Source organism: Rhea americana, unplaced genomic scaffold (genome assembly GCF_003343005.1).
Source record: "Rhea americana isolate MKP2758 unplaced genomic scaffold, rheAme1 scaffold_127, whole genome shotgun sequence".
Lineage (NCBI taxonomy): Eukaryota > Metazoa > Chordata > Aves > Rheiformes > Rheidae > Rhea > Rhea americana.
Window position 1 is genome coordinate 2,124,348 of NW_028185339.1, and position 26,066 is coordinate 2,150,413.

Consider the following 26,066-nt stretch of genomic DNA (forward strand, 5'->3'; position numbering starts at 1 on the left):
AAATTGTAATATATTTGTGAAATAAGAAAATAAGAGTGTTCTTTCAAATGTAAGAGACAGGTGCAAGACCATACTTTCATATGACCTCTATCATTAAAATGTGGTGAAGAGGTGGAGCTTTTAGTTTCTTTGCTGGTAATAATGACCCATAAAAGCAGCAGGTAGGTCAAAAACCAGATCTTTTCTCCTCTTATTTCTTTTTGGGAAGTGGCTCCTAATTGAAGCTTCATATTGATTTAGAATTAGAGTTGGAAAGCTAGATGTCATGTTGGGTTAATGTATACAGCTATTCACCTCCACAGATTTAACTTGAAATCTATCCAAGATCACAAGTAAAGCGAGTTTGGTGGTCTCAGCTACGCCCATAATTTATATACTATACAGTAATTTTCATTTTGTTTGATATCATGATCTGAGACTGATCAAGAATAGCTGAGGACTGGAAAAGGAAGAATCTCTCCGGGATAAAATGAGTAGCGTCAATAAATCTTTTAGATTATTTTATTGTAACATGCTTATGCTATCACAGACTGCAACCAATGATATCCTCCAATCTTTTTTGGAAAGATAAATTCAGATATTTTTGTTTGAATGCTGAACTTTGTGTCTTTATTTGCAATGCAATTTAATCAAAATGGCAAAGTTTTATTCTGATCTGAGTTTTAAAGCTTAAAGTTTTGAAAAACAAATTCTGACCTTTAACAGACATATTACTTCTCAGACTAATATTCCTTGGAACTTGTTATATACTTACAAGGGTGAGTTGCTTTCATGGAAATAACATATTATATTTTAATGTGATTATGACACCTTATACAAAAAGAATCAAAGCAAATATATACCATCTCATGTTAAAACATGGTTTTGCTTACTTTTCATCCTCTTTCACTGATTCTATACTAGTGTAACATCCTAAAGGCATATTCTTCCCTCTTCATGAAATTTCATGAAAAAAAAAAGAACTGAATCTGTTCTAGCAGGATAGATGCACAATATCTTTCCTTTCTTGGTTCTAGTGTAAGCTCAGTGGGAAGTTGTACAAGTTCAGAACCTTTTATTTCCAAATGCTGCCAAGAACCTAGAAAAACAGCTGAGAAGCAATAGTTCAATTGTCTTTTTTCCATTTTGTGCTTTGTGAGTGATGCTTTACATGATGGAACCTTCTAAACTTTTGAAAACCCATACAGCAGTGGATTCCTTCCACTGACTAAAATTTATATAATATTGAGAGTTCTGAGGAAATATCACCTCCTATAGTACTACAAAAATAAAAAAGTAATATCTCACTGACAAATCAGTCAGTTTAATAATAATATCTTAAAACAAATATGGCTCTTCATTCATTTTTAGAATTTTTCAAAAAATGTAAGAACATGATTTGTTACTTTTTTCTAAAAACTAAATCTAAACTAAATTCAGTTTAACTAATGTGTTAGAATGATCTGTGCTTGTAAGCAAATCCACAGGCTTCCTGCCAGAAGAGGGTAAGTATACAAATGCCTCTAATAAGCTGTAGAGTTTCATTGATTAGAGATTTGAAAGCTGAAATAAATGATAAACTTTTTCAGAGGAATATAGTTTTGTGACATTTCAAGCCAGAAAATATTARCCCTTGTTTATAAATGGGAACCAAAGTGCAGAGATGGTTATGTGATATAGTTTTTGCTATAATTTTCTGAATGAAATAATTGCCTTAACTTGGAAAGGTAAGTATGTTATATGTCTTAAATCAGGAAAGGCAATACAGAAACAACAAATCTTTCTAAAACCTAATCTAACCAAGACTAGACTTAAGCATGTTCTCAAATCCTTGTCTTGTAAGCGAGAGAAGYGTAAGTTAAATCTGAGGACGTTCAACCAGAAAGACAACTGAGGAAGCAARAACAGTAACAAACCTTTAACTTTTGCAGTGACTTACCTTGTCTGCTATCCACTTCTTAGGCTGTACCTCTCGGAAATGTTTAATTCCGTAAGTTTCTTGGCCATATTTACCTGACCTGTGAATCGATGGGTCGTACTTCTYTTTTTTATGATATGAGGAAAATGGCAAAAATCTGAAATTTGAGAATAGTTAAAAATCAGTGTTACTCTACTCTCGATGCAATAGGACTGATGAAATTATAGGTATTCATGTTACAGGACATGACATAGACATATTTTCCTGCTATTTTCCACTAACTTCTGAATATTCCTCCACAGTATTGTGRAAGAATTATTGTAATTTCTCTTCTAGCCATTTTTAACAAAATTTTGAACAGAGAGCCACAGAGTTCCAACAGGATAAAATGAAAACTTTCTGCATAAAGATATAACATTGCTTCATCAGGTGATTTTTTTCACAGAATCAGTAAGGTTGGAAGGGACCTCTGGAGATCATCTAGTCCAACCTCCCCACTCAGCAGGGTCAACTAGAGCATGTTAGACAGGGTTGCTTCCAGGCGGGCCTTGAAGATCTCCAGAGAAGGAGACTCCACAACCTCTGTGGGCAACCTGGTCCAGTGCTCTGTCACTCTCACAGTGAAGTAATTCCCCCCACGTTCAGGTGGAACTTCCTGTGGTTCAATTTCTGCTCATTGTCTCTTGTCCTGTCACACGGGACAACTGAAAAGAGCTTGTCCCCGTCCCCCTGACACCCTCCCTTCAGGTATTTGTACACATTGATAAGATCCCCCTTCAGTCTTCTCTTCCCCAGGCTGAAGAGGCCCAGCTCTCGCAGCCGTTCCTCACAGGGCAGGTGCTCCAGCCCTCTGATCATCTTCGCAGCCCTAACGCAGCTGCATTTACCCTTTGGCTGCATTTACCCTACTAGTTGCTGGGTGTAGAGAGGAAATGACTGGGGTTCAGCTGTCGTGATCTGTTGTGGATCCAAGACTGCATGTAGACACCACAAGTCTTAATTGGCAATGAAATCTGTGCCAGTTGTCAGTGGCAGGCATGTACCACACATGAGTAGAGAGAGCTAACTTCTGGAGAACCTCACATCCACACTACAAGCAGTGTACTTCAAACTGCATCCCAACACACAGCTTTATCCTGATGGTTCTGTCAGGAGGGAAGCAGTTCAAGTGTACCAGCGGTACACTCCCATACATAATTCCAAATATAAACCAAGGCAGCTTCACACCAGAAAGAACTTCATCTGTACACTAAAATAAAAGATGCATCTTTTGATATCCGTTAATCAAAGCTAATTCTACTTTAGAAGTTACAGTCTATACCATAAGTTACCATTTTTTCCACTCTTAACTCAAACAGCATAGAAACTTATTACATAAATAGGACTGTTGACTTCCATATRTTGGTGGATCACAAAGCAAGCAATGGTTTCTTTTGAAATCACAAATTGTATACTTTACTCACAAGTTATCATCATGTCCTAATCTCAAACTTTCAGAGCTCGATTCCCTCATCATCGGTCATATTGAAGGTGAACTCCCTGCTAATACACTGTCACTGAACAGCAAAGCTTTGACTACTCAGTTTGGGTGTGCAAGGGGAAAGGAGCTAGGTTTTCAGACAGATGTCCCTCACTCTCATGGACAACTACTGGTTTTCTGGGTAGGTTCCACAGCAAACTGCAGAAGGAGGAGAAATATATCTCACATATAAAGGGTCCACAAAGGATTCTACAAAGATTTCTCTGTCCCCTCTAAGTTTGCAAGAGAGTTATTATGAGAGCAAATATGCATATTTTAATATAAACTAAACTAATATTCCTGTGAATTAGGTTTATCATTGCTAGTATTCTGAAAAAGCAAAAGGTGGTCTTTATCTTGCAAGTATGGTATGAAGTAGAAAAATGATTACGTAGTAAAATTAGAAATATATGTTAAGAAGTTTAAAACATCACTTTAACTACCACAACAACAGGTGATACTAATTAAAATCCTTTTCTAGCTGAAAGATTTTCAGAAGTCCTGAGTCACGGTGAGAGATAGTCAAAAATGTTTCTTATAAAGATGAGGATAAGAAAAAAAAGCGGGGGGGGGCGCCTTACTTTTTGTCTCTCAGTCGATAAACAAAATCATAAAATGATTTATTTGGACTTAMAAAACCATTAGCAACTGTTTGGTTTTTAGTTTCTTTTCTAATAAGTTATATGTGTATTTTAGAATTTTGCCATCTATATCATTTATTCTATCAAGTGCCAACAAATGTCATTCAACAACGCCACATAAAGTTAGCAAACGAAAACATTGAGTTCAGTCTTAAATTATACAAAGCCATGGTAGCATGTATATATTCATGGGAAAGAACACTCTCACGTAAGACAGATTATGGTACTTGTAATGCTAATTTGCACATGGGATGGACATCATACACACACAAAAATTAATGTGGCCCCAGTGTCCCAGAGAATACATCGAAGGTGCTGTGAGCCGGCTGCTCCACTTGCAGTTTTTATCACTTCTGAATTGCATTTTAATAGTACATTTTTCTTCTGTTCAGACATGAAAGAAAATTGGCTTTCTCAGGGGACTGGGTAGCTGAGAAGACAAGGCTAGCAGTTTAGGGATTTGACCATATATGCATAGAATTTAGTTAAGTCATAACATTCATAATTCAGTATGAATACTCTTTCTGTAAAATTTATATACAAAACAGTAAAAAAAACTTCATGAAAAAAGTGAAAGGTAAAGGAAAATAATAATAAGCACAGTTTACTCTATAAAATTTATTCTCCAAGAATATTCACTATGGATCAGTTTAACTTTGTCTTTTTGGCATAATATTCAGAATAGTCTATATTCTAAAATGTAGTTTATATATATATATTTTTCTAACACTTTAAGATGCAATAAACACCATCATATGCATGTAGTTTTGCATAAAGTTAATCTTCTGCAGTCTACTGTGCATCTCTTTAACACCATAAAACAGAGTATGTGCCATACAGCTTTGAATGCATGTCTAGGCCTGAGGAGAAAAAGTTAAGAAAAAGTTAAAAAAAAAAAAAAAAAAAAAAAAAAAAAAAAAAAAAAAAAAAAAAAAACAGTCCAACTACAGAACAGGATCATATGTTCCCAAATTCAGTGTCTGTTTAAATCAAGCAAGAATCTTCATTATTCAACGTGCATAAGTATTGAAAAGAACATTAAAACATTTCTGTGTTAAGTAGGGTAACCAAATTAATGAGTCATTATGAAAAAAATGAGTCATTATGAAAAAAGTCATTATAGCTCCACAACCAATAGTAATAGTAAAAAGCATTAGTACTGCAATATACTTTAATAATGGTATTGTGTTTTGTAGCTTTATATATCCACACTTCATACAGCTTTTCCCCAAAATTAAAGCCAGTGTGCTCTGAACGTGACAAAAGAGAGTGATGGCAAAAAATTAAACCCAGACAACAGTATGATGCTACTAAAAAAAAAATTATATATACATATAGACTTGAAGAGTTTTACAGAAAAAGCTCACTTCACTAGGATTCTTGTATCTAGGTTTCTGCTTCTCATTTTGGTTTAACTATAATATCAGAAATTCTTGAAGGTTTTCAGTACCTAGATGAAAGAAGAATTAAATTCCATGCTGATGTCACATTCTGCCAGAAAACATAGTCAGTATGAGCTTAGCCTTTCCAAAAGGTTATGATTTAATGGGAGGCAAACTATCCTCAAAGTTGTAAAAAACAAAATAAATAAAATTCTTAAAAAAAAAAAAAAAAAAACATTTCAAAAGCTTATATAAGAGNAAAAAAAAAAAAAAAAAAACATTTCAAAAGCTTATATAAGAGATGTGCCAAAGAATACATTCAAGGTAGAGCGAAAGAACTGAAACGGGAAACCATGTATTACAAAGAGTAATATTATACACACATTTTGAGCGAGGAACAGGACCAAAACTGGCAGTATCTCTGGTAATGAAAACCAGGTACGCTTTTGCCAGGTCCACAGTACGCTGAAGCTAACTAGAGTAAAAAGACATAGAAATCTTGACTTAGTAGGCAATCCTGAACCTGACAGTTGTGATTTGTATATATTTAACTTCTGAAAGACATCCTAGATATCTACTATCAAAAAAAAAAAAAAGATTGCTTTATCTCTCCCTTCACTCATTCTATCCTGCTCCTCCCTTGCTACTATTAATTTCATTTTTCCATTCCTACTTTCTCCTATCTTTTGGCCCCCTCACTCACTTTCTTCCTACAACTTCTCACCCATCGTTTTTTTCACTCCATTCAGTCTCTTCTGTTCTATTATCTCTCACTATTGTGACAGGAGATGGACAAGGCCTCAGATTCAGAAGGCTTCCCAGGCGGCCTAACAGCAAGGATAGAAGGAGGAGTAACTACTAAGGCCCTGGTGCCTACAGCATTGCAACAGGAACAAACAACTTCCTCACCTTAAAGACAACCGTGAACAATTCACTCCAAACAAACAAGGCCTTCCAAACTGGCAGCTATGAATCTTTTATTTYATTCTTTTTTCCTCTAAACAAAACATGTAATAATTTTAAGCTTTAAAATTAGGCTAATGTGTGAAGTCAATCCTCTATCTAATCCAATATTCTCTTCATCTTTTCACTTACAGAACAAAGGAAGAATTACAATGGTTGTCCATAGTAAAACTACTGCAGCAGGCCAGCCACAATTTAGATCAAMATAAATTCACATTAAAATCAAATTGCTATTTACAATACAAAGACAGCATAATATATTTAACTCATCTAGCCAGATTACCTCCAGTGCAATATTTTTTCCTTAGGAAACTTCTTTTGGATCYATATGGAACATTGTCCGTAAGAGTATATTAAATACGTACTGGTGCTTTTTCAATAAACAATAAATCATTCTGTATCCTAAGGTCAGTAAATCTAAAAATTCTCTGGTCTTTTTTGTTTAACCCATGTCTGCAGTAAGTAGCAAAGAAAAACATAATCTAGTTCTGGTAGGAAGTAAAAGAGAGCTCTTTTGCCGCAAAGTCTGGAACTTCTTAATTATACGCTGACTTATTATCTGCATTCCCAGTGTTGCAAAGTACCAGAACTTCATTAGAAAAATTAAGATGGAAAAATGAAGGCGCTACTTTGTAAATTTCCACTGGAAATTAGYTGGAAGAAACAGAGGAATACTGGATCAAAAGAGGGTAATCATGCTTAACTGTGCCCTAGAGCACCCGCATGTATAATACGATTTGCACAGTAACTACCTCTCCTATTACTGCTTGTTTGGAGTATTCTGTGTTAATGGGGTTAGCTAATTTAGTATTTTAACTTAAAAAGACTCTGCTGATTAATAAATGTTGCACACTGTGCTAGTAATTAAAATAAATAGAAGAGTTACAAATAGAAGTTGAATTGTTAAGAAAACATTATCTGAAAATATATGATAATCCCTGTTTATCATAATAMAATAACAGTCCGGAAAATATGCAAATTGCTGAAGTTACAAAACGTATGAAAAAGTAAGTATAATTTGAAAAAAAGTTTTCAGATGTGTTATATTTGTATGACATAAAACAGTGGCCATTTTCACTGCAGCTAAGTCAGAAGTGTAGTTAAGAGATCTTATAAATGTGGAAATTGAAAGAATTTTAAAAACTTAAAATTTAGTCAGTGAAAAATGTCTTGCTTTTTAATTTTATTTCCATTAATACTGGGAAGCTCATAACTGACACTCTAAGTAGACAGCTTATTTAGATCATTAATTTTCTATCAATGCATCTTTACTGCACAGTATTGTGTAGCATAGAAACACCTAAGTGAGTTTTAAGGGAAAGCGTTATCTTGCTGAGAATAAACCAYCAGATACTGGTGCTGCAACATTCATACAACTTGTGAGAGGAAGGCTGTGCAAAGCATTGTACCATTCTGCAAAGAAGTGAACCAGCTTGTTCAGAAGTAGCTTGTCTACCTCCAGCACTGAACACAAACATAGCCAGAACCTGAGATGACTTGCCTGATGTCACACTAGAAGTCTATAGTAAAACAGGAAACTAAAATCTCCATAGCCTCACACTGCTCTGGATTCATCTCTATTCCACTACCAGAGCATACCTCATTTTGACATACTCTGACTTTATAAAGATGTATAATGGGATACTTCAAAGCATCGTGCATGTTACCTGATGCAGATTTCAATACAGTTAATAATCTATATTTCTATTCTTTAGAGAACTAGGCCAGAATGCTGCTGCATGCAACCAACTAAAGAACTTTTCAACTAAACCTACTGGATCCAGCAACTGCTGTCTCAAAACAGACACTAGGTTAAGTGGTCATCCAATTTCTTATTCTTATGCACCTGGTGAGGAAATCACTTTGTTTGTGTGAAAATGGCACAGTAAGGCAGGAACAGCTTCAATTACATGAGAAAAAAAATCATTTTTATTAGGCTAGATTACCCAATTGATGCATGATTACAAACCAGGGAATTCCAGTATATAGTATAGAGGCAAGCACAATATTCTTGTGTGTTCCATTTGTACTGTCTTGTCTGCCTCAACCTTTATCACAGCTTTCTCATTTAGTTCTTCATTTACCAGAAACAAGAGCTTTCTTAGAGCAAGCATATAACCATAGAAAAGAACACTTATAATCAGAGGTAAGGGGAAATTATGAATGTTGTCTTCAGAGTACAAATTTGAAGGTAYGTAATACCGAAAATTCTCATATCTTAAAAGATATCATACCTCACAACAACTGATTCTGGAAAAATACAGGTCTCTAGAATTTAGTTTATGCCACCTTATGCAAAAAACAAGCTTTTGCAACAAATGCCATACACTTCCTCTAAYCCTTCTCTCTCTATTTTCTAAAATAGAGGAATAATCAGCATAGGAAGCACTATGAGGAAGAAATACAGTAAGTACACAATTACATAGAAAGAGACAGAAATTTGTCAGTTTTAGACACTGCTGAGAAAAAATACTGTGGGATTTGAGTAACCCTTTGCTCACTCCTTCCTTGAGGCCAGCATTCCACACAGCAGCTGCAGCACTACTGTGTGTTAGTCCTGGGAATGACCTCCAACTCTGCTGTCACCTTCTCAAGGTTACAGATGTGACCCTCGCATGGTTGGCTGAATCGGAAGCACAAACAGAATGATCACAGCCTGAAAACACTGTGCATTTAGCGTGGATGACTCTGAGGATCMCTGGCGTCAGGACACTGCTGCTGTGCCCTGAGGATGGCACTAGATGTTTCCTTATCCATAATGTGAATAAAGACCGCTGACTGATAAATACCTGTCAGAGCTGGAGACTACAAATTTAAGCTGTAGAAGGTCAAGGCCTTCATAAGGAAAACACTGAAGAGGATTGATGAAATCTTCAAAAAGGACTTAACATTTTTAAAGTGTTGACTGTTGACATAGTGATCTCTAGGGTAGATCCTACCAAATAAAGACTGTGCAATATAGTTGAATATAAGAAATAAAGGGCACGATCCATCCTCACTTGGAATATATAATCAAAACTGATTCAGAGAAAAGAACACTAATTGTGAGGTGCAACGTTAATTATTTCCCAGTGTTCTGCAGATTTCTCTAGGAGAAGCTAGAAATAAAAATATTATATAGTTAAAAAATTTTGTTCAGATTTAAGCTTAGACCTAAAAACTAGGTTGCTTTTTCCTCCTCAATAATAAAAGAATAAATACAAGAAAACTGAAATATATTTTTGCTTACAACTTATCCCAATTTTGTTTTTGTATAAAAGGAGCAAAAATTACATTTCATTTTTGTCAGTAAATATCAAAAATATCATCTAAAACCACAAAATATTAGAACTAAAAGATTTTTTCTTTCAGAATTGTTTTGGAGTAGAACCTGATTTTAAACTCATTGTAATACTAAGAAAGGAGAAAAATGAGAAAAAAGATCCAATGTCAAAACAAACACTACAATATGCAAATGCAGCTGATTCTAGAGATCTAAGTCCCAGTCCTTAAGCTGATACAGGCAACATGAAGCTAATAAAAAAGCCTAAAATATAGCAACAATAGCAAAGCACAGTATCCCAATGAAACAATGGATCACAGGCTGCTTATGAGGAAAAGTGATTCTTTTCTGTCCTAAATTCTGGTATTAAAATGTCAAAAGATTGGCAAGAACAGCAAATTCAAGTGAAAAAATTTGATAGAAWATATAATTTGTCTAGTTAAGTAYAAAGTGAGAGCAGGTGACTTAACAYGCTTTTATTTTTATGTGACYAAGAAGAGTGCCATCTATGATAAGAAAAAAAATATATATATTTTGGCAATAGCACTAAATCTACTGGGACAGATTATGTCTGCATTTGGGGCTGTATGGAAACGAACCTGCCCCTCTGAAGCTGTTATAGACACTGTGGCTCAGGAAACGAAACTGCTTCAAAGAAGACCACAGTTTTTGCACCATGTTCTAATGCATACAGCATATGCTCCTTTCCCTTCCAAGTGAGCTTCGGTAGTCTACTGGGAGAGACTGAAAAGTCTCATTGGCATGCAACACCACATTTTCTCCTATAGTCTTTAAGCTCCCTGAATACGAAGACTGAAACAGTACCTTGGCAAGGTGCATGTGAAGAAAAGGTTCCTTTTTTGCATTTGCTTGCTCCTTTCCCATTAAGCTCATTTGTTGCATCATCTATTATTATTATTGCAAGTTCTTCTATAGTTCCTTAGAAATGGATGGCACATGTCATACAATTACAAGACAGGGTCTCTGCCCTGAACAGTTTATAATCTAAGGACACAGAATTTAGAAGTATGTACACAGAATGTTTGCTAGTAAGCTGTCAGGTTTGACATTTCATTTTGTCAGGCATGAAAGGTTTCTGAAAGCAAGAAAATAAAAAAAAAATCTCATAACAATATAAGAAAAAACAAAGAACTTACTCATTGTCATGTATACGGTTTCTCCATTCCTCTCTCTTCATTTCCTCTCTGGCCTTCTCTAGTGAATTGATTGACGCTGCCACTCGCAAGGTTGGTTCTAAAGGCTTGTAGCGCTGCCGCAATACTTCAGCAGTATCACGGAAAGGCCCCTGAAAGGCATAGGATAATGTACATATTTTACTGKGGGGTTATAGTTCTTTTCTCTCCTTCTTTTGTTTGTGAACTGATGGAAGAGGACACAGGGTGTCCGGGAAACGTGGCAAGACTTTTCTTCCAAAATAATTAAAGCAGTTCATTCTGATCTGAGTTATAGATAATGCAAAGGCTGATAATATGTTCTAAAGCCCCAATCAGGGAAGCAGAAATGTGCACTGTATGTTTATTTAACTAGGTAGACTTATTTAACTATTATGAAATATTTAAAACAATACATTGTTAGAACTGATCAGGACAGTGTATTTTTTTCCATGGAAAAAAAATATTGATGAAAAAGTTTGATACACGAGCATTAACTGTATCTAGATATCAAAAGAACTTAAATMGTTTCCTTTTCATACGATAAAACATGTTTTAACTTAAAAAACACACTCTTTTCAATTTTAACTATAAAGATATCTGGAAGAGAATTCAAAACATAACTTAAGATGTAATTCTTCTACTACAATACTACAGGTACAGAGTCCATTTTTTTCAAAATCTAATTCCACATTAATTTCATTATTCTTAAAAGATACCCTGAAAACTCCTACTTCTTTGACAATTACACATACWTTTTTTTTAACAGATATACATAYATATTTTCAGGCTAAATTGTTTAATAAGTGATCATATCTGTATCTACTATTTAATGACACAGACAAATAGCAGCAGAAAGTCCTTTTCTGCACTGTCAAAGTGATGTATCTTATGTCTTGCTTTTAATACTAACCAATATCAACTCACYTGGACAGTGATTAGTATCATATTAAATGGACAATTTAGTAATAAYTCTTGATTTAGCAGTGTTGTTAATAACTTCTGTTTTATTTTTACCATTGTTGATCCTGCTGAAACCTTCTGAAAATATGAGCAGACGAAGAATCCTAATCACGGCCTTTAGTCTTAAAAGATATCCTTCTTTAAATAGGTTATCACTAACAAGTCACAGCTGGAGTTACTGCAAGCACTGAGTRAAGACTGTGGGGCTAATAAAAAGAAATGATTCACGCCTCATTTATGTTCACTTATGTTTTACATTAATAGAAACCAATAATAGGAACCAGTTACCATAAAAGTCATGGACCGTAAATAACACAAATGGCAAATAAGTATCATCTAGTACTTTTCACAGCTGGACAGGAGGATTGCTATATTTGAAAGTAGCTAATGGATTTTTATTGGAACTTTACTTTTTAAAGGCACAGCACAATGATTTGAAGATATGTTTAAAGATTCTAAGAAGCAAGTAAGCATCATCTCTACACTTCTTGCAGGTGTTTTCTTGCATTTACTTTCTAAAAATCTGCACAAAAAATACATTTGTTTAACATGATCACAACACATCTTTAAAAACAGAATGAAAAGTATTATAGCCTGTAAGAAAATAAGTAATACAAGAACAGGTTATTAAAATTGGTAAAGTGTTCTGGTAATATAGAGTCTAATGATTAAGTTATGAAAGAAGTTGAAAATTGATTATAAAGAGATGAATATTCTGTATTGCAAGATGTTTGCAGAGGTAGATATACAGAGGAATGGAGGAAGAAATGTTCTGTTATCAATATCTAAATAAATATACGTTTGCTTTTAGAAAATCATCTCTTAGAATATTATATTTCTTCTTTATTATAAAATACTTACTCATATTCCACCCATCAAGGGCCAAATAAGATAAGATATCCAAGTAGGGKTTTTTTCCCATCTTTAATTCCTAAGACCTTCTACCTCTTTCTCAATTCATAATTCAAATGAAATTAAGAGAGTGCAGCAATAGTAATGAAGGCAGGGGGGAAGAGTGTAACTACGTAAAGGTCYCTCAAATCACAGAATCAGTAAGGTTGGAAGGGACCTCTGGAGGTCATCTAGTTCAGCCTCCCAAAGATTTCCTGGTGCTGGTTCCACTGAGGCTTGAACCCAGGTCCTTCAGCATGTAAAGCAGATGTGATAACCACTACACTATCCTAAGGCTACATCATTGTTAACGAAAGCAGCGTGTACTGTAGAAAATTAAGATAATTCTAAATCCTCTCTGCAGATTTTCCGTTTTCTCTGCCACATGTATTTGAAAAAGTCTTACCCAGGAACAGGCACTTCAGGAATATATCTAACCTGACAAAACCTCTAAAAAATCCATTTGCCTATTTCCATTTTACAAAATTAAATGTAATAGTTGTGTAATTTGAAGCAGAATGGTGCTTACAAAGATTTTCAATGTGGCAGTGTCTGCAAGCATTTCAGACATCCTGCTTCAAGAAAGAAATTTCCCTAGGGAGATCTGGCTAGGTAAAGGAGGGAGTCAGCCAACAGTTTTCCCTGAAAGTAACTCCCATAACGCTATGTTCTATTTTAGAATTTGTAGTGAATAGTATAAATCTTCTTGCTACCAGTTGGCTTGTCAAATAAAACTGTTGCCAGATCAACAGATATTCTTACTACTGTATCATAAAATTAAAATCGTGCGGTAAAAGTTAAAATCTACATGAAAACTCATGTTACGTCACTGTCCCCATTCCAGGATTGCCACTAGCATTCAAAAAATCCCCCAGAAATAGCAATATGCTTTATGTTATTAATGCTTTTGAATGAACAGATGACTAATTTTAGTATTATCTGTGCTTCCATCAGATTGTAATTCTAGTTAATTCTGTAATAAAAATGATAGATTTAACTGATATATCAGAAACATTAAAACTTTTCTTTTAAATATGCTATTTTACATACACAGAACTTACCTATAAAATGCTAAATACCAATTTCTTTAATAGAAAACTGGTAGAGAGATAACTTTTGTTCTCTCAGACATATATAATTCGTATTCTCATCTAAAATAACCACCCTTATGGGCAATGGAAATTTTAGAGAGCTGAACGAACAGCAAAGTAACAACTGACTTGCATGGGGCCTGATGCACATGAGAAAAAGAAGCTTGGTGCCAAAAAGTGCTGTCACTGAGAACTAGGACACAAGTATAGTTAGTAATTAAATTCCTTACTGTCACACCAGACAACTTTCAGTCTGATGCATTCTGATGGGTTTTCATTTCCAGCTGTTTCATCAGCTCAAAYCAGTGTCCTTTTCTTAGACATATGAGCCTAAATTGTCAAAGTGTTGTGCAGGGATTTAGCCGTGTGACTCCCATTAACATCAATAAGAGTCGCACAGCTAAATCCACGCACTGTGCTTTGAAAATTTACCCCACAGTGTATATCCCAGGGTGCTGGAAGGATTAAAGTATTATATAGTAAATTCCCTCTTTGAGATGGGGAAAATAAACAGAACTCTTCTGGTTTGTTCTAAAGGTTTGTTCTATCTGTGTATGACTGCTCTGTGTGTGTCTAAACTTAGAAAGTTCTACAAAATATTCCAAATCAGAACTGAAGCTGGTAAGATATTTTATATGCAGCAAAGTGCTTTTGCAAGAGTGACTTAACAATGGGAGAACTCTCCTCTTTATTTAAAAGCATGACTCATGTAGCATGCACACTAGGCAAAATATTCCTCTCTCTCCTGAGAAACCTACATCGCATTCAGTCACATCCCACTGAAAGATGGTCATAGCACCTTTGGTCCCAGTAGGTAAGGCTATAATGTCACATTTATTTGGTTTTGAATTTACATTCAACTCCAAACTCCCTGATCACCTATACAGTCTATCTATTGGCTTGCATTTTGTCTTGGGTCTAATATGAGTCAATGAGCTCATTAGAYGAGGAAGCTCAAATAGCCAAGGGGGAGTGGGGGAGGGCAGGAATGAAGGACAGAGACAGAGAACTGTCTTGAAATTGATCCATAGGCAGTACGGATCCAGCACAGCTCTCCTCTGCTTCTCCAGAGGTATGCTGGCAGACCTGCGTCTGCTCCTCATGCTCTAACGCAGCTGCCCTTGCCTTAGCTTGCCACTACAAATACACGCTCAGCCTGCTACAGATAAGTAAGGCATAATGTAGAGCTGAGAAGAGCCCATTCTGTGCGGGTTAGCCATGAGGCCAAGTCTGTGCATTGAAGAGCAATATGGATGCAATCAATAAGCCACAGGCAAATTATGGCAGATGGCATAGCTGCCCATAGTTTGAACCCAGTAGCAGTTTAAACTTAAGACTGTATATATCACCTCTATGAAGGACTATCAAAATACAGTGGGAACGGCCGTATCAGTTCAGAGGAGTAAAATACCTCTAAACATATATTATACATTGTTTATTGTTCATTAGTGTTGTTTAATTTCTGAAGCTAAAAGATAGCTTCAGCGGAAGTTACTTAGAAGGACTCATTTAAAAGTATTTTTTATTCTAATCAAAATACTGAAGAGAAAATTTAAAGACAGGATGGAATACAAAAAAAAAAAAAAAAAAAAAAAAAAAAAAAAAAAAAAAAAAAAAAAAAAAAAAAAAAAAAAAAAAAAAACACCACGTATGAAAGGTTCTGAAGACATTCAAAGCTAAACAGGCTCTAGGAAAGTGTAAGATAAGTAGAAGTTCAGTAGATCTGGCAATCTGAAAAATTCTGCAGAATCCAAGCAAAGACAGAATACTTTCAACCTCATAGTAAACACATCAGGCATTTACTGGCAAAAACTATATTCCTGAAAAAAATCCACTCTTACTGTCATCAAGTCAGCAACATGAAGGTCTCAAAGGTCTATCTGCTATGTTTATTTGGCATATTCCCAGCTAGTTTAGATAATAAGGCAGTGAAAACTGTGTTGTCATCTTGTGGGACATTTACTCTGATGCATTATCTCAGAGACATCCGTTACTTTACAGAAGAGAAAAAAGCTGTCTGCAACATATGTTGACATCAACTGAAATTAAAATTGAGACCATGACAGCTATGAATGGGAGCTGGACAACTTGGTGAATCATGCAGAACACACAGAAACTTTTGTAATTAAAATGACACACAGTAGGGGTCGCAAAAGAGCAGAAGCTATTTCATTTTGAGAGGCTGTCTCTTGGCCTTCACATGGAAAACAATCTTAAAAAGAGGAAAAAAATATTTCAGATGGTTAACTTGTCTTCTCTTCCTTCTTTTCTACCATTTTAAGTTTTATTAATTTAAAGTTGTAACCTCAGAATTCTACTGCCAATGAATCACAATATTCAGTTATATCAGTTCTTCCCTTTGAAATCTCTGAAATGCTGTTCTTTTACCAAAGGACAAAAGTAAAGTCTAAGGAATCATACTTCCTTGCTTTTACATACCAYGTAGGCTTTCTTTTCCTCAAAACAAATCTGTTTCAAAGACTTTATATCTCAAATGCAAGCACTAWTACTATAAATAAAAGCTGCCTACCAGACGCTGAAAAATGTTACCTGAGGTTTCTGTCTGCCAATAGGTGGTAGAGGCTGTGGTGTGGGGAAAGTCTGAGACYTTGTATAATTTGACCAGCCACAGAGCTCACATATGAGGTGATTCTTTGCTGGCTGCTGGCTGTGGCTCAACGGCTTTGACTTCCGCAACAGGAGTTCCATTGGATCTGGGGATTTTCTGAATGGTGAATTGTATACACCTGCAATCTGAATAAAAGATAGGGTTATCTTGGACTACAACTAATTTATCTTTTTTTACTAATTTTATTCCATAGACCAAAACAATATGAAAAGCTATACAATAAACATTTCTACAAAATGTTTCTGACGACTACTGACACGGGATAGATCCACAGATTAAATGACCCTCTGGGCAATTCCATTACAGTTACAAAAGGCTTTAAATATGATCGTTGGAAGTATAATACAAGTTTCATGGGAATGACTTTCATTTTATGGAAGCAAGAATTACATAGCTGAACTTCATGTATCTCAAATCCATCTTTTCCTTCAGTCATATTCAATCTTTCATCTTCCACTGTAACAAAGAAACTTTTTTCCTTAAAAATCATTAAATGTGTACAAATTTGGCTGTAGTTTTAAACTAAAAGTGCTGTATTTGTTTTCGAGTTATTGTACAGTATTATATGCACAACAGGAATAAAAACATTATCTGTTATTTCCAAAAACATACTTAAAGATAACTCATGTCATGTCCCTTTAAACGCTGTGCTAGCTGACTCACAATGCGGCCTCAAGACAATGGCAATTACAATATTTTTAGAAGTAAAACTGATTGATTAGGTAAGGGAAAGCACAAGAAGACTTACTAAACACTAAAAAACAGAAATTGGTATTTTTCCTCAAAAAATTCACATTAATTTCCTTTGACTATTCAATGTATTTAGCCATACTAGTATAAAACTCGCAAAAAAAAAATAGATTCAGAATTCTCAATTGAGAATTGAACCAAAAAATTCACACTCTTCACTGTCAATATTTTATTTCATATTTTCAGAATACAGAAGCAGCATGCTATTCAGTAATTGCTTCACTATTGTAATATTTTTATATAATATAACACTACTGTAAACCACAGATTTCAAATTCTGAACTAGTAATCTCTGTCATTAACAATGTGTGAATATCTAAGATGTCAAAAAATTTTATGATAGAAAATTCCCAATCATTTTGAACAATAATATATGTAGGAATTTTATAATTTGTGTAAAAATGATTCACAGATAGGCATACATGAGTTTACTGAATAAATTATGAATAGTTAGATATTTGTTCTGGTTTAATAACTACTGATTTATGTGCTAAATATCAGAATTGCTGTATTGTACTGTACAAAGTCACTGCACCACCAATAAATCAGATGACATCTGCTTAAAATACACCTGGTGAAAATTAATTTAAAGATCTTGAATTGTTTTAAGGACAAGTAGTATTTTCCACTACAATATACTTGGAGTATTCTTAAGGCTGTATTTGCTCAGTTTAAATACACTGCATTTTTCTTTTATCACATTTTAATTGCTAAGAACTACTGAATAAATATAGTAGAAAAAGACATCAGTTTCAAGGTGTAGAAAAGGCAAGAAAAGAAGTAAATGTTTATAATCTTGCATCTCTTTCTTGGCACACTATTGAGGACCCATGAGAAAACTAAGCAGAGCATCAGCTTCCTCATAAAGTATTAATCTCTTGGGGCTTAGAGGATTGAATGCTCCCCAATTAGCTCTAATGCATTTTTCATTAGCGTATCCTATGGGGAAATTTCAACTCCTGGTATCAAAAAAGTTAAATAAGGCCCATATGAAAGTTACTGTTTAATGGACAAAGATATTCAGAGATGGTAGTTTATTCAAAATATGGTTGGTAAGCTTTATGGGCTAAATTCTCCAACTCTGTAAGTGATCTGGCCTTGATGTCAATTTATTTAAACCCTGTGTTATACGTTTTCCTSCTAGTGCAAACCCTATAAACTGTTCCACTCTACTATTGTTGTAAATGTGTGATTGGAAAGAAGACATGAATAGAGGCATGTGGTAGAAACATATTTATGCCAAACAACCACTGACTGCTCCTTCAGCTCTATAGGACACCAAACTAAAATGGCAAAGATCCAGGCTTTGAATAGCAGGCAAGCAGGATCAGTGGAGTCTATGCAAAATTGCAGGCCCATCTGTGTGGTCTGTAGAATTCATCTGTATCTTATAATCTGGTTTTACAAGTCTGGCTCTTATTCAAATAAACAACTCATAAAGTTACAAATTCTCCTTATGTTGTTACTGATTATTTTTGTAGTATTTCACTCATTGCCCTGCTACAATTTTCTTAATAGCACATTATATTTTTGCTTGCAAACATCCAGTGATCTACAAGTGCTATATCAATTCAAGTTCCACATATTGTCTCTGGTTTTTATTGTACTGTCCCACTGAATGCTGTGAGACAAAAATGCTCCAGCCAAACTCTTCCCTGTAAGTTGGGTTCCATGCTGGAGATGTGCAAAGCAACTCTGTGCCATAGGCAATATGGCTCTTAACCCACTCATCCTACCAGGGCAACCAGATCTGCTTACATATCGATCATTCAATTTTTGCCTGGACAAAAGATGCCCTGGGCCATCTGTGTTCTGTTGCTGTATCTTGTTTAATGTGGAGATGGTGCATTCCAGTTATGTCATAACTGTAGAAGTCCTCAGCTCAACAAGATACTGCTTTCTAACTGTATGTCTGTGAAACCCATCACATTTTATAAAAAAACACAGTATCACTGAAAATAAAGTTTTTCAGAAGAAATTCAGGATAGTCTGGAATAAACCACTATGACATAATAATGGCTCTCTGAAGTTGACAGACATATTTGTGTACATCAGTAGCAAATTCAGATTAGTCTTAGCATTTATCTGCCCCAAAAAATGTTGACCATTTTTTAAACGTTAATTAAAAAAATGCTAAGGACCAAACTGGTTAGGAACTTTAACCTAATAAAATTTATATTATTTCAATCTATGTGATTATAATTTGATCCATTTCCAGAAGTGAAAAAATTCAACATCTTAAACATTTTAAATATTTTTCCTCTCAAATATTATAGCAAGAATAACTTTAAAGTGATCTGTTACCTGGGCTCCAAGACATGGTGTTGCTTCTGCTAGTTCAAAGTTAGAGATGTATAGATGGCCCCATGAATATGACGACTTTGTGAAACTGCATTTTGTAATCTATATTGAGGTACAATGTATGTTCTGCTTGATATTTCTTTATTTAACCCTTCGTAAGCAGAGAGAATAGGGTTCAAACGTTGTGAAATGCAGCTGAGTATCTCCAAGTGTGCAAATAGGATTGGCTGTTACCACTTTTAATAACATAAAAATTAGCCATAATAGGTTTGGGAACACAATGATTCAGTGTATTTTAAAATATTATTGCTGAAAAGATGCCTTAATAAAGATCCTTTTTTTAGTGTTCTTTTTTTTACGTAATATCAGCTTAAATGCATAATGTCCCCAACTATGAAAACAGACTTGGAATCCTAGTGAGGCCAGCTGGACACTATGCAGAAGTTGCTTCTTCTGCAGCTGAATCTCTTTGTTAGATCTGGGTCAAAATTAATTATGAAGTGCTTTTTAAAGTAATCATTTTTCAAGCAATCCTTGTTAATTGCTTTACATTTTAATTATATATGTTTAAGTATTCAAACAGACAGATAGCAGAGCAATCAGCAGAGTTCACATCTAGATTGATAAAATTAATACTCGTTTTCTCTAAATTCCCCAAGGTTTGTGGCAAGCTTTTAGGCCTAGATTTTAAAATGTGAAAGTTTAGTAGGAGAGTAGATGAGTTTGATCCTGTTTTCAAGTTCAGATCTGTCTTTGACAAAAAGTATATCTCCATAAAACAGTCTTATTTTTGCAAATTCTTGCATATGTACTGAATGTCATGTGCTGATGGATGCCCTACTCACTGTATCCTCTGCAGGGAGATGGCAGCTTGCAGTAATCTAGGAATCTGGAGAATCAAGGCCCTTTTAATAAATGGGTATATTTTCTTGAGACCAGTACAGTATGTTAGAAGTATTTTTTCCCCTGCTTCTTCGTGGTAGAATAGTGACTATCTTGACAAATTACCTCATACTTTGACTCCAGTACTTTCCCCATCTTTAGACAAAATCTGTAAGAAAAATATGTTACCCTCCAAAATATTACTATAGGTTATAGAAAGTACTTCTTGTCTGTAGGGAGAATGATACATTTTTCTATAGCCATGCTCTCCACTACTAAGAAGGGCCTCTGTCAAAGCCAGCTTTCTGGGACTTCATTTCCAGGAACAATTTTCTAAAGTGACAAACACTATGGGGAAATCTGTGCTAACCGTTAAAAAATCTACAACTGAGTTATTTGCAGTACTGTCATGCTAACTTCCAACTCAATAAGACGAAAGAAATCTCTGGAGGAGACTCTGCTAATAGCTTCCTACTGACCTCCTTATATCAGGCCCTTTTGCTGAATGGTGGCCCAGTGGTGAATATGGCAAATGAGCTGTGAAAGCACAGATTTTTTTTTTTTTTTTTTTTTTTTTAAGACTATGGTTCTGACTCGTCAGGGAAAATAAAAAAAGGAGAGAAATGAGTTATACAATAGATACATTTTTCCCCTAGAATTCTCTGTCTCAGACCTTCCATCATGGAAACCCAAGCATGACCTGGAATATTAATTGTGTCAGGTCAAGCATACTAGCAAATGTACCATTTGTTACCCAGTCATCCTTAGCATTACATTAATATTTTTAACCATTTTGCATTTCTAACACTCTGTCTTTTAGTTTCTTCCCAATCATTTTCTTATTTTTATAATTAATTGTGGCACAATTAAGAAAGAACAAAAGATCATAACAAATATGACTTTACTGAATATTATCTAAATAAAGATTTTCTGGTTTTTTTTCAGTATCACTTCCATCTCTAATCCTAAATTTAGTCTGTGCTGTAGAATATCCATTTTTTCCTTGTCCTGTTTATCATTACCATGAGGAGACAATGACTTAATTGATTCAGAATACAATAAAGCAATGATTTAGAAGCTTTACTTGAGAACAATGAAGAAGAGAGGAGAAAAGGAAATAGAAAGAAGAGAATAAGAAAGGAAAGAAAGAAAAAAGGTACAGATAGAGAATAGAAAGACAAGGCTATATTGACCATGCTGGATAGCTCCTCAGGAAGGACTGGTGTCCATGACTGGTATAATAAAATATGAACAGTTTTAGATGTTGGAAATTTTATTTATGTTTTAATCTTATTTCTTGACCTTAAGACATTAAAATCTACATCCAAGGTTCTAAATGACAAAATATGCCCTAACAGATACAGTGTAGCTACTACACTGTAAATATTTACACACATGCAAAATTAAAAATCAATGAAATTGAGTTTAAGATAAAATGTAGGCAGAAAGTCAATAGAATGTGTATCCTCATATCTTTAAAATATTTTTTACTGTAATTTAAATAAACTATAACAATGGAATACTCTGTTTTGAATATTCTGCCTGAAAACCTGAATATCTGTGTCTTTTAACAGTCATTTAATCCTGAAAATAATAGCTTTGATGGTGCAAGTCTTAGCAAGTCTTTACCACTGTACAAACCTAAATAAAGTTTTCTCAAACTGCTCTTTTAATGAGGATTTACATGACTCCTTCTTCAAAATACAATTTGTACATTATAGTGTATTTTGAAGGAGAAGGAAAAGAGGTCAACAAAATGGGAACTTAACTTGAAAATACTTTTTTGCTCCATTGTAATTTGTAAAAAACTAAGTAAGCTGCAAGAAGACAGAAGAGATCTTTAAAAGCCATAAAAGTAAAAGCATGAAGGAGAGCTGTGAATGAAATATTTGCTAGAGATGGGATTGCTGAATCAACACTGACCAGTGCACTTCATCATAATTATCAGGACATACTACTGCCAGGGGATTTATAAAAATCCCACTCAGCAAATAATTGCCCTGCTGTTAGGAGATAGTCAGAGTGTTAACACACTGTCACAGTCCAGCGTTTAGTAAGATATTCAACATTCAATTACTCTTGCTGAGAACTAAAAGGAAACATGATCATTTCTCAGCTACTGCAGTTATGCTTCCACATGAATTCCAGTGAGCAATCTTGTTAATCCCCAGATATATTTTCTCTAGGAGGTAAAAGAAATACTTTTAAACATTAATGATTCTCAAGGAAAAATCTTGCTTAAATGATGCCACAGTCACACCTGTAAAAGAGTAGGTATTTAAAACATCTGAATAACTGGCTTATAGTCAGCTGTCAAAATAAAAGGATGACCTTTAATATAAGATTTATTTAGAAAAGAATCCTCTGCAAGAACTCTGCATATACTACTCTAGCAACAAGTATAATAAAATTAAGTCCATGAACTCAAATTTGAAACATCAAAAATATTCAAGCCACATTAGAATGTCTTCTCATATTAAGAATAATCATTTTTAACTAATATGAACATATATTTATATTAATCATGAAGAGATATAGTGCAAATTAACTCAGAGATTGGAAGAAAAACATAGTCCAATTCAATATTCCAATTTTCTTACCTAACAATGGGAAAAACAATGTGAAAAACGTTACCCACTTTTATAAACATAGGTTCAGTTCTCACTGAGCTAATGATACTCCTTGGGCCTGATCCTGTAATCCTTATAAAAATATACTCCCAGGAATCTTGTTTAAACAAGAATTGGAGGACCTAGTGTGTTATTGTAGCTGTGCTATATTAGCTTTGTTTGAGATACTGCTTTTATGCAGAGACTGAAGAACTCATAAATGAGTGATGAGTAGTGTATATTCTTTCAAGTGGGATTAATTACCTGTCCTCTGCTTAATATAAATTCTGTTTAAACAGAGTAATAGAAGCATTAATTATTGTTATTCTGCCTTCAGATTGTAAAGCATAGTTCAGTTCTTTTCATCTGTGAAATGCTTGCTTGATATCAAAATATTAGTGCTATCATATTATAAATGCACATTTACAGGTAGACCAGGCTGTAATTTTATGAACTATACAAAGAATTGTTAAAGAAACATTCAAGTCTGGTATCCTTGCCACAGACCATAAAACCAACCACTAAACCTGCAGAGACACTAAGTCCAATTGCAGGAAAAAAACTGTAATTGAGCTTCCAAACAGGTAACAACTGCTTGGGTATTTAAGTAACAAGACAAAAGAAAAAGCAAACTCTTAGCTGAATGAGGACAATATTATTGGCACAATATCCAAATCATAGCAGCCCAATATATGCAAAGGCATCTCATAAATGCATCCACTTTTCACTGATTCTCTCGCTGACTGAGGGTTATTCTGTCAAATCTAATTCTAATGCAGGGCTTGGTAACTTGACCAGATCAGGAATAAATAACTTGGATGTGTGAATGATGGCATGGGAAACAATAATCTTATGATGAAGACACAAAGCAGAGTCAGAACATTCAAAGTCATTTTACTGACCTCTCATTTGACTTCCAACTGATTTAAAAACAGGTAGAAAAATAAATATTTAGTTACTTAATAATTGTATTTTAAAAAATAGGAACTAGAAATTCCRTTAGTATTATCATCTTTTCTTTAAGAAGGGTTAGGGATGAGTATGGGTTTATGTTAGAATGCTAGGAATGTTTGAAAATAAACTTGTTTCTACAACCACACTGTATAAATGGGAATTTAAGAGCTTAATTTGAGGAATAATCTCTGAAGATGGTTTTATTCTCCCAAGTCTCAACAATTGCATGTGAAAACAGAGTCAGTATTTCCTTACTTCACAAGGATATTTTGAAGCTAAAATTGTGCATACTTGTGAAAAGTTTTCAGACTCTTAAAATACTTATTTAGATGCTGGATATTATTTACCTCTTTAATTTTAAAATTTCATTTACTGTCATTGTGATAATGGAACAGATTAGCTTTATAAGAAATAAATCTACTTGAAAATCATTCTTTTCCTCAGTGGACTGAGAAAAATCCTTATAATTAGGCCATTAAATATCTTTTAATTTGTGACACTAAGGTTACCTAGGATAATACATTARAAAACAGAAAAAGCTCTTTTTAACAGATAGAGATTAATATTGTGTAGAAATTTACTTTGTTAAAAGAAGTAATTGAGAATAAATAATAAAGAGAATTTATTCATTTATCAAAAAAAAAACCTTTATGTAATTAAAGACTATAACATTTCATTGATTTTCAGTGTTGTATCTATCTGTTGCACTTTGTTTATTTGTGACTCCTCCCTCACTGAAATTTAAACAATTTGCTTCAGTAAAACTATGGGATTAAACAAGGACTAAAAACCTAAAAAGGGGTGGAATGTTTAGCAAAGCAGTCTGAATGATGAAATAAGCAATGAGGTGAAATTTTAATGAACAGTCATAGTATTGTGTACAGAAAAAAATAAGAGGGAACACAGCCATGNAAAAAAAAAAAAAAAAAAAGTAAAAGAACAATATATGAGAGAAGATTTACAGTAGTTTTCATGATGTCCACTGCAGGACAAACTGCACTTTCCAACAATGTATATTAGACACTAAATAACAGCATCAAACCTCGAACAAACTGTGCAAGTTAATGACAGAACATTACCACAATACTGTTCACTTGACAAGGGCTAAAAAGAACAGAAGAATTGGTGTGTATATCACTCATTTGGAAGTTTCATAAAAATAAGGATGCATACTGTCAACACCACTCCTTAATCAAAGAAAGGTTTGATGTTGAGAAATGTAAGGCATTTTATCTTCATGGTTTCTCCCATGTAATCCCTAAYCTCCCTCTTCTTCTGCATTTATCTCTTATTTAACATAGACTTCTTCTGATTTTACAGTTTCAAAAACAATGTCAACAAGACCATGTATCACATTAAAACTCTATTAACACCAGATAAACTACAACACATCTGCCAGATTTATACCAGTAATAATTTTAGGAAATCAGTAGAGTTCCACTGCGTGCAAATGTGTGTGAATGTGGTTCTGTATGAGCTATTTAGTTCACATTTGTACTATGTTGCAAATTCCTTGCATTATAGATTCTTTGCTAAATGTTTCTACATCATACACAACACCAACATTCAATATATAACTCCCTCTTATCAGATTTCTGATCCTGCAGCAATCCCAACCCTTAGCCACCCCAGCTGATAGTAATACACAAAATGTGGTCATGTTTTTTTCAAGATCTCAGCATGTACACATTTGATAGATCACACAGCTTGTCCTTTAAACTCTGCCATTAATCCTACCCACARGAGCAGAGCAAGAAGTTCGTTGTCTGGGAAAAAAAAAAACACAACTACAGATTTTGCAATTCTGATGCTGAAAAAGACTTAAGTAGAGCAACCTTTTARCCATTGTGTTTTTAAATGACTAATTCTAAATATGGAGATCTCCACTACCCTGTGACATGCTTAGTAACAAGCAATTTATCAGAAGTTCTGGGACATCTAGCCATGTCTACATGGATATGGCTTTAAGTGACTCAGTTTGTAGTCTTTGCACAAGATCAAGCACAAAACAGCACTCCAACTTTACATCCGATCGCGTGTTAAGCCATTTGTGATGACTGACGATTTTTCGGTATAAACACTTTCTCATTTCTTTCCATAGCAAATTACAGACAAATTTTCTTGCTGGCAATAAGGTAGAAGATATCAAGCAAACTAAAA

At 34.4% G+C, this 26,066-nt stretch overlaps 1 protein-coding gene across 1 annotated transcript in view; it reads right to left on the reverse strand.

The window, feature by feature from the left end:
* SPATA17 (spermatogenesis associated 17) overlaps window positions 1-26,066 on the reverse strand; it is a 94,728-nt gene that overhangs the window by 20,734 nt on the left and 47,928 nt on the right. The window contains exons 7-9 of the mRNA XM_085326055.1: window positions 16,332-16,535; window positions 10,822-10,970; window positions 1,919-2,054 (exon numbers count right to left, since the gene is read on the reverse strand). Of these exons, the coding sequence (XP_085182181.1) occupies window positions 1,919-2,054; window positions 10,822-10,970; window positions 16,332-16,535 (489 nt within the window). The remainder of the gene's footprint in view (window positions 1-1,918; window positions 2,055-10,821; window positions 10,971-16,331; window positions 16,536-26,066) is intronic.